The 10,267-nt window shown below is 35.0% G+C and overlaps 1 protein-coding gene across 7 annotated transcripts in view; it reads right to left on the bottom strand.

Moving 5' to 3' along the window:
• The window catches only part of PDE1A (phosphodiesterase 1A), a 156,056-nt gene that overhangs the window by 105,884 nt on the left and 39,905 nt on the right, over window positions 1–10,267 (bottom strand). Inside the window, exon 1 of one of the 7 annotated variants that reach the window (XM_027880226.1) lies at window positions 7,964–8,375. The exons of the other annotated variants lie outside the window; for them this stretch is intronic. Coding sequence (XP_027736027.1) covers window positions 7,964–8,016 — 53 coding nt within the window. The 5' untranslated portion in view covers window positions 8,017–8,375. Of the gene's footprint in view, window positions 1–7,963; window positions 8,376–10,267 lie in introns of those variants that run through there. 7 annotated transcript variants of the gene reach the window in all.

Below are 10,267 nucleotides of genomic sequence, written 5' to 3'. Positions count from 1 at the left end.
TTTTTAAGATGAGGCTGGGGTTGGATTAAGGGTTGGACTTGATGATCTCAGAGGTCTCTTCTAACCCAGCTAATTCTATGATTCTATGATTTTAAGATGTTAATTAAGGCTAACATAACTGAGATGCTTGCATTAGTCAAGTAATTATTTCTAGATGATCCTATATTATTCATGAAGTCCTTTGTATTCACCCCTATTTCCTGCTGAATTTCAGGTTTCTACTGTCTGAATAAAACCAGATTGCCAAAAAGGAATATAAAGTCAAGTGGTATCAATTTAAATGTAATGTTGCATTGGCCAACTAAGTTCATATCAGAGAACATAACAATAAATTCATTTTTGCACATTAGTAGCTGAGTTCAGAAAATCACAAGTTTCTGCCAGTGCAGCCTACGCAGTTGTCTATAAAGGTGATCCAAATTCACAATTTTGAAACAACTTAAAATCAGTCTTGAGAGGATAACTCAGAAAATAATTTGATATAATAGTTTCAAAGTTTTATATACAGTGTTTCTCAGTCCCTATTTTGATTTTACTGTTTCTTCATGATTTTGTCATTATAGCTTCATAAGGAAGCACAGTCATGATAGAAAGTTGGAAACATTTTTAAAAAATTCTTTTTAATGTCTTGCCAATTCCTGTTTTCACCTTTGGATTAATTTGAAAATTAAATCATATAACTATTATTCTTAGGTGGGTAGATAGTTTCTATCACTTTTTTCCATTATGTGCATTTTAATGTACATAAAAGGAGAATTTAAAATGAATGCTTGCAAGTGTAAGCTTGTTTAATGGAAAATTAAACATTTCAGAACTTGAGATTCCCATAGTATCCAGTAATAAACAGAATACTTGTTTGGATTGTTTTTTACTGTTCTCCCTTGGTTTGGAAAACTATTTTAAATTACATTATCCAATAGGTCCTTAAGGGTGAGCCAAAATACTATAAACACAGAATGTACTAAAATACTAAGTCTATGACAGGAAAAAAAGAAAAAACATCTTTTAAATGTCATGTCTTCCTGACATACTCTGTTCTCATTCTCCCATTTACTTCTTCAATTCGCCTCCAGAATAAGTTAACTACACCCCAGAATAAACTATACTTTCATTCTTGATTTTTCAGAGAAAGGTAGAAGAAAAAAAAATTTCCTCACCAGGGAAAAAATTCATTCAGCCTCAGATCTCAAAAGAATTCAGTTTCTTTGCTGTGTATTGACCTTCTTGTTTTCTAGGATGTCCAAAAGAATCACTGTTTGCTTTTGAAATTTCTCTGGTACCTTCTTCATTGCTCTCTCCTTTTGAAGCACTACTACCACAAAGACAGGTAACAGCAGTTACTGCTCATCACTCCTACTTCTTCAGGGACAACAGAAGTTACACTCTTTCCTCCTTAACTCCTCTGAAAAGCAATCAGCTACACCTGATCTGCTGCTGCTCATCTGCTACTGGCTGAAAAACAGCCTCTTTGTGCTCCCATTGAGGCATAACCTGACTTTCCTGAGATTGTCCTTCCAAACCATGCAAATGACACTTTTATTCCTTATGAAATTAAACTAAAATAATCCTTATGGATGATACTGTTGATCTCTGAACACACAGCAATTCTCACTTAAACGTTTCCTCTTCAGAAGGCTACAATCAAAGTTAGTATTAAGTAAGTTGGTGTTAAAGAAGTTCTTCATTAAGTAGGAACAAAGTAAAGGGAAAGTTGTTAGAAAAGGCTTAAGGTATAGCCTTATACATAGACAATCTTGTTTTTCTTATGGTCTATTCCCATATAAAACAAAATACGTTTCACCTAAATAAATAAACATGCCCTCATTAATGAACTGTCTTAAGTCAGGACATTTAGTAGACCAAAATCTATGACAAAAAAAAAAAAAAAAAAAAAAAAAGCAATCATTCTTGTCCATCACAACCTTTTGTTTTCAGCTATTGAAAGCCCCAGAACAAATATTCCTTTTCACAAGTCTGTTCTTAAAACCAGTAAGGATTTCCCCCATCACTGGGGGGGTCTAGCAATCTAGCATTACTGGCATGGCTATAAACATTCTTACAATTTCCTATCTCAATCTGGCTATGGCCAAGCTACCTCTGTTATAGACCATGCTATGCTATAACGTAGTACCAATTCATTTAATTTCAATCAGGTTGTTCTTGCTAAAATTCCTAAAATGTACTTATTCACCTTCTTCTAGTATGATTAAGGCATTGAATAGTAACATATGGAAGGCTGTTCAAACATGTCTGAACATGTTTTAAGTTACAAAAGCAACTGTAAGACACTTGTTCCTTTTCTTTTGCATTTCTAACATGCTTAGTTCTGCCTCCTCCCAGTCTACTTATTGAATAAACTGGATTCTCCCTGTTTCCCCCCTACTGGCTCTCATGCCTTCTTAATTAACAAAACACCAACTGCTGTCCATTTTTTAATGTATTGCTTTACATTTTATCTTTCTTTCCACTATCTCCTGGAAGTGTCATAACTGTCAAAAATCACTGTATTTTATTACCCTGAATTTCTAAGTACTTTTCACAATGTTCATAATGTTCTGGATACTACTCAAAAATGTCTTCCCTCATTGCTTTTAACAAATTCCTTTTTCATAGCTTCTCATCAAGGTAGGAGCACATACTCCTGTCCTCTCAGTCCTCCTCCCACAGTCCAATTCTTTTATTACTGCTTTTTTACAGCAACCTCTTTCTCAGTGGGGTTTATAAGTCAGCTCTTCTAAGGTACTGCCATTTAACAAAAAAATATTGATGGTTTAAATCAGCACAACTATGTAATATTTCGGGGCATTTACGCATCAGTGTAAGCCATTAAAACCACAGCGGAAGCAGGAGATGGAAGCACATAGGCAGAAAATTCCTTTAGCAACCCCACTAATAGGATGGCCATGGCTATGAACTATGTGTAGCTTTGCAGAAGTTGCAGAAAACTTTGCCACTGGAGCAAGGGGCAATTGAGAAATAGGCTATGATTTCAGGGTCTTCTTGTGGCACTGTGTTTTTACATTCCAGCCTCTTCATAGAGCAAGAGGCAAAGGGCGACTGTATCTTCCCTTCCCTGCCCACCTTCCTCCTACAGCAAAGGAATAAACTGTCATTCAGTAAATTAATATACTACATTAATTTACAATTAAGCTATCACTTGCAATAATTAAATATAATATATGTGCACTGCAATTGCAGTGCTCAGTTCAATATAAACCTCTTGAAATTCCATATACATCTGCTTATTTGCTACATAATTTATAAAGATAACAATAATTTGGAGCCACTTGAGGCCTTCTACAAATAAAGGGAGAAACATCCTTTTTTTGAAAAACAACTTCTAAGCAGCTAAAATGTACTACTTTCCAGGCTGCCCACAAGGCATGTAATTTTTTTCTTGTTTACTGAGTGAGTTGGTTTCTCTTCATATGTTATTATGATTTGGTACCTTTTCTACAGACACAAATTGTAAAGGTGCCAACAGCATCTATACTCATGCAAAACATAAATATGCCTGTTCAGTACATGTAATATTGAAGCCAGAGGATAAAGAGGGTAAGATAGAACTCACAAATAGGAAAAAAAAAATATGTGTTAGCATAGTATGAGGATGTATCTCTTGTACTTGTTAAAACTCCTGAATATATTGAGCATTCAGGACAGGAAAAAAAAATATAAGAAAAGAAAGTAGAAAGCATGTAAGCACATTACACTGATGGTTATTTTTTGCTAGAAAACACTGTATTTTTTCAAGAGGAAAAGAGTCTCTGCCAAAGACTTAAAAGATCTAGAAGTCACAGAATATGCTATTTCTATATTTTATTATTATTTATTTATTATTAAAACTCAAAAGTTATTGGTACGGATTTTTTTTCCCCACAAATTACAGCAGTGTAAACATTTTCTGGAAATTGTGTCTGTAAACTTTTGTAATATACTGTACAGTGTATAATTGCTCTTTGGTGGTGAAAATATCATGCTGGAATAGTGGGCCATGCCAGTGGATTACAGTAAGCAATAGCATTTAGAGCTCATCTTAGTATCAAATAAAATAATTAATTAGCTATATATGTTTTAAAGGAATAGATCTTTAAAAGAATGAAGGACTGGACTGGGTCGTTTTCTTAGTGAAGGAGAATTCAAAGTTATCCAGTCTAGTCAATTGTGTTAATACAATATTCATACAAATGCATTAATATACATTTCTTAACAAAGATACTGGAACAACAGCAACAGTAGAGAAGATAACAACAGAGCTCCTGGAGGAGTAGGAAAACTAGGGGTTTTCACCCTTATTCTTCCTCTGGCTTTCAGTACCATGAGCCCTTATTTTCCTGTTCCTACTACTCTAAGGGAAAACCCTTGATCCAAAATTTCATGAAACCACAGAACATGGGCAGAACAAAGGAGAAGTATTTTGAAGATAATTCATTAAATAATTTTTAAACACACTAAGACCCTTAAATCAAAGACACTATGCAGCAAGGACAAATTCTTTGTTATAATCCAGCTGTTATTGATTTGGAAATCTCTAGGCCCATGGGTTTCTTGAACTAATTCCAGGCTTTCTTGGATCCTTCCAAAGCAGAGACACTCAAAGAACAACTTGTCTTTTAACACTTTGATCCTTTTGCCTCCATTCACAGACAAGAACAGGAAAACCAAAATCATACAACCCAACCCATCCCCTAAAGACGAAAGCAGAGTGCAGAAAAATGTTAGCTTCAGTATAACCTCTGATTAATGACTGTGTAGATTCTTATGTTAACAGAATTCATAGAAATTTGAGAACTAAAACACCTATTATGTCATCTCATCTAAGCAGTTTGCAGAGAAGGATTTGTTCTCTAAAGCATATTTTACATGGTTTTATTCAGTTCAATTTTAAATGTAGGAGCTATGAAGCTCCCACTGATTTCTTCGAGAAAGCTGATTTATTTATTGTTTGAATTAATTTCACCATTTCCAGTCATAGCAAATATGCTCAAGACGCTGTTCTTAATAAAAATAGGGAATGTCCTCAGTAATTTATGTTAGCTTTGAAATAGCCAGTGAATATCCAAGCTACAAGTTCTGGTGAAATACATCTTTCCATATAGCAGACTCTTCTTCTGATATTAATGAATGAAGGAATCTTGAAGCACTTGGCAGTCATTTCTGGTGTAATTAAAAAATTTTATCCAAATTGATGTGCTCTAGTAATCAGTAAAATGTGAATCATAAGCTTGGCTTTTTTTTTTTTTTACACAGTTATATTTCTGAATGAATTTTTTTAGTTATTTCCAAGCACTACTGGGTTGCAAGTACCAAAAGTTACACTTAGTTTCCATTTTTTTTTTTTTTAGTTTTGATTTCTTCATGAATTTAGAACTTACAAAAAAATTTGTAAAGAAGTCAGAAATATCTTCTTGAAGCATAATACCTATCCTGCTCTTCTATAGAGTATTTGTAATATTAATATTTTAGTATAGTATAGTATTGTAATAGTATAGTATAGTATTGGTAATATAATTAATATTACCAATTAATATTGGTAATATTAATTATTTAGTATAGATACTTATACTTCTAATTTTTACATTACTGGTAAGGCAACTCAAGAAAAAGTACAGATCTGCTGTAAATGTAACTTTGCTAAGTAGAAAGATACTCATCGGTACTAACTAAGTCCTAACATAGTTCCCAATAAAGACCTGGTTTTTAAGAGTAACTATAATTAGTGTTGGCTATAGTCAAAACATGGGTAAATACAAATATATAAAAAACTTTGGTAATTTTATATTTTCTTTTTTTTCTTGTTAAGGAAAATATTTGATAGGCTGCTGATTCAGTTACCTCAACGTAAGACTTGTGCCCAGTAAAACCATTTCACCTACATGGACAGAAAACAACAGGATTAAAAGAACTGAGGCTAAGTCTTCATAATTCTTGCACAAGAACACTTTTTCACTAGAGAAATATTTTCCAAAGTCATAAGGAAAATGAACACACATTAAAAAAAAAACAGCTCTTTAATTCAGTAGGATAGCATCTGTATTTACTGTACGATACAATCTTTAGGACATACAGGGGTTGTCTTTCTGTTTGCGCTGCCTAAAATAATATGCTGGTCTCGACCTTGGAAACGTTTCTTAAGCATTAACTGCAGTATTACAGAGATCTTTTGCCAGAAGAGTCACTGCAGGGCCATGGACTCTTTGGGGGCTTTCCATATTAGGGGTTTTCTTGCTCCGGATTAAGCGTGCCAACAGTATTTAGTTGCCTTTCTGTATTTAGAACTGATTTGCAGGAATGGATTTGGTAAGAAATGTTGAAACTTCTTGTATTTCATTGAGTTTACTCCCATAAGACAATTTAGGGAAACATCTGTTAAGAAAGCTCTTGCAGACTATCCAGTACTATACCAGCTACAGCAGATTTCTAAAGCAGATTACCAAACATGTCAGGAAATATGCATTTATTCACCCGCAATTCTAATAGCCCCAAAAGTCTCTGAAGAATGCATATTTCAAAGATATTTTTTTAAAAAAATTACAGCTTATAGGATAATTATCACAGATCCCTGAAAACAGTTATTGATATTTAAACAGAAATATATTCAATTAAAGTATTAAATTTAAAATATATATATATATCTTGAGGAAAATATCCAACATCTCCTAATTGCCAGTCATAAGCTTTCTGTGAAAGAAGTTTTTCACTCCTCTTTATTAAAGTAAAAAATTTCAATGTAATTTACTATATAAATTGCATAGCAAATACACACAGGACATTCAACTTTAAGGTTAACAGTTAAGTCATTTCTCTTACATAGTAACCTTTTAATGTCCAGATTTGCTTTCTGCACTGTAACTGTAACACTACTGAAAGATTTCTCCACATGTAACATTAGAAGGACACAACCCTGGCATGACTGCCTGACTGAACTTACTCTGGAGCTGCAATACCAACTTCTACTGCACTCCCATAATATATGACATCAGTAGTGGTAATCCAATAAATAACAATCTTGCATTTGCTCTGGGACCATCTATAATCTTACATTTATTTGTCATATCAACACTGTGGTTACAATATCCTACTGATCTCACCCAGTAAGAGCTGGGGTTTTGTAAAAGATGTCACCAGCCATAAACAGAAGTGTGAACTATTGCGGGTTTATTTAATCTTACAGCCACTGCGTCCTTATTCATAATAGTTTGAGAAATATTACTTCCCACTCAAGGTGGCTTGCTCTGAATCTAGGACTTGATAAAGGAAAGAAAGGGGTCTCTCAAGGTAGAAAGCATGAGCAAATTTGATCTAATCCTGATCTGTAAATGAATTTTACAATTTACTTCAAAATATAAAATAATCAGAAATATGTTTGATACATCAAATTAATATTTGTAGGATGCTGTGAAGAACTACCTATCTAAAATTACAACTTATTACTCTTTAAACTTGAACCCTCCTATCAGAAGTGACTTACAGATTAGTTTAAGCACTTGTCTGCACGTCCCAGCAAGCAAGCTACTTCAATCTGAAAGGTGTAGTGTTTCAAGTATTAAAACTCTACCATTCAGATATAAACCAACCAAGAACCATGTTCCACTTTTAATGTTTTACAATTCCAGAATATGCTGAGAGACTGTAGAGCTGTAGCAAAACAGAACACACACACAAAAGTTTTCAAAAGTTACTCTGCTTCTCTTTCATAATAAAGACAATCCCACACAAAACTTTAGAGAATGCAGATGACAAAGAGGAGAAGAAAAAAACTTCTACAAAGTCACAGTACAAGTGGAAAAAATTATATTCTGAGAATCAAAATCACCTAATATGTTACTAGACTATGCAATAGTAAACTCTTTATCTTCAACAATTTTTTGTGCATTTGCATATGAACTTAAAGTTAATAAATAGGAGGTAGAGAGTAAAGTTCATAACATTTTCAGTTCAAAGTAATAATAGCATCACTTACCTAAAGATTGGTCTTTGGAGATGCTTTTTCTTGATTGTAACACAATCATCCATTTAAAGTGGGGAAAAAGACTTCTTCCAGCAAATAACTCCAAAAGAACCCAGTGAGTAATCAGGAAACTTGTTCTTAGCTACTGTGCTGCAGAGAGCACACAGAATGGTATTTTGGTCCTGGGGGAAACCTCCCTCCCTCTTTCTGACAGTGGAGCAGAAAAGGGCCATAGAGGCCACATAAGCAAGGCACAGCCGTGCACTACCAAACCAAGCAGGCTGTGCAAAACTGGAGACAAGTTGATTGAAGCACAGAATTGTACTGGATTCCTTTCAACTGTGCAAGAAAAAGGGGGAGCTTTGCCAAGCACTACACAGGTAAAAATATGTTAGATTATTCCAGCCATGACAGTACTTCTTACACATACTGGTCAAAGTCTTAAATGCAGAGTCACTCTCACTCTCTCTCTCTCTCTCTCCCTCTCTCTCTAAAACACACTGTTCCGAGGCTCAACTTTTTTTCTTCAAAATAAAAGTTGTGCAGCTGTTTCAGCATTCCCATGTGAGTACCTTCAGAAAATTTGTTCTGGTAAAAAAACTGTATACAAATTAATGAAGACGGATGGATCTGGTCTGTGAGGCTGGCTCTACTTCAAGAGATTGTAATTATTTTACAATCTGGCTTTTATTCACTCTGGATGATGTGTGGATATAACTATGCAAATTAAAGCACTGCTCATAATTTTTAGCATACATAACCTAATAACCTAGAATTGGCTGGAGCACAGTATGGTGTTTTCAGCTTGTAGGACCACAACTATATGAAACAAACTGATGCTACGTCAGTGAGGAAAACAAAAATGACCAAGTTCAGATAGTGACGGTAGCAAACGGTTACTGTTTGCAAGATAAGATTTCAACAGAGATCCAAACTGAAAAGCTTGCTCTGACATCACGCTGACATAAATCAGGAAGAATTCAACCGCAGCGAACACAGCCTGTAAACAAAGCTATAAAGCAGAAGCGGCTGACCATGGTTCTCAGTGAGCTGGGAGTCATGAGGGGTTCAGGTGAGACACAGTTTCCTGGGCATGTCAAAGGGCCCATAACAAAGCTGTGCTGGCACAGGTCTTGACGGGAAACGTGGAACTCAGCCAGAGGAGCAGTGAACTAGCAGCAAGCCATCACTGTGTGTGCAGCTGCACACCCTGGAACCGTGTGCCCCCTTCCTGCTGAGGATGGAAAGGTCCTGCCGAGTTTCTTCCCTGTGTCCCAGCACTGAAGCTCCTTGACAGCTCAATTCTTGCAAAGCACTGCGTGAGTGGAGTTCCTGATTTGGGATCAGGATGGTTAGGATTCCTCTCCAATTCCATTAGTGGTTGGAGAGAGAGGAGAAAAGGGGTAGATTTACACAGTGAAGTGCAGAACACTGGCATCATCAAATTAAGTTTGAGGGACAGTGTGACAGTGCAGAAAAGGCCAGATAAGGAATGCTGGGATGTGTCAGGCTATATATGACCACGTGAGTTCCCATAATGTAATGTACAAATTATTATCAAACTAATAATATTTTCACAAAACAATGCTATATAATAGAGAGACACTAAATATCCCAATAATATGTATTTTCACAAAGGAAAATCCAGCAGTTCAGTGGTTTCTATTGGAACAAGCAAAATCTCTTCCTAGAGCTAATATATATTGGTTATAAACAAAGCGATGGTGTCAAGTTTGGTAAGCCTGAAAGGATCCCACAAGTGATCCCCACACTTTCTAAAACTATTTCCTTGACACAACAATGGAGTAACTATCTAAAGGAAAAATTATCAGACTGTCATCACGAGTTATTTTGTGTCAGTTCAGTTTCACATTCCTCCAGTCTTCATTTCTATGTCTTTGAAAAGTAGAGAGAAATACATCTTCATCAGGAAAACAATTATCTTTATCAGATTACAACTAGTTTTATCCAAGATCTTAAAGGATCTGAAGATCTTTCTTCAACAATATGCAGAGTGTTGTCATATTTTTAAAGATCTTCCTGTAGTCATGATCCTGCTTGTTCTTGTCTGCCAAGATTTACAATTTCCTTCATGTAGTTTTCTTGCTCTGGGTTTCAGCATTTCAAAATAATTTGCTGCTTTTTGAAGTGTGCTTGCTCACTGATAATACAGAAAGCTGAAAATCACACAGAAACTTCCCTTTTCCTTTCTGTTTCACATTATGGGCATATATTGTTATACTGCTGTTATTTAGAGGGATTATATGTAGCTCAGGGTAAAATTCTGGAAAGTTACAAGAAAGAAAAGAAAATCTC

This window comes from Empidonax traillii, unplaced genomic scaffold (assembly GCF_003031625.1).
Source record: "Empidonax traillii isolate 1590-97213 ecotype Southwest subspecies unplaced genomic scaffold, ASM303162v1 scaffold65:size4453928, whole genome shotgun sequence".
Taxonomy (NCBI): domain Eukaryota; kingdom Metazoa; phylum Chordata; class Aves; order Passeriformes; family Tyrannidae; genus Empidonax; species Empidonax traillii.
Note: the sequence above shows the minus strand (reverse complement) of the source record. Positions and strands in the feature narration are given on the sequence as shown.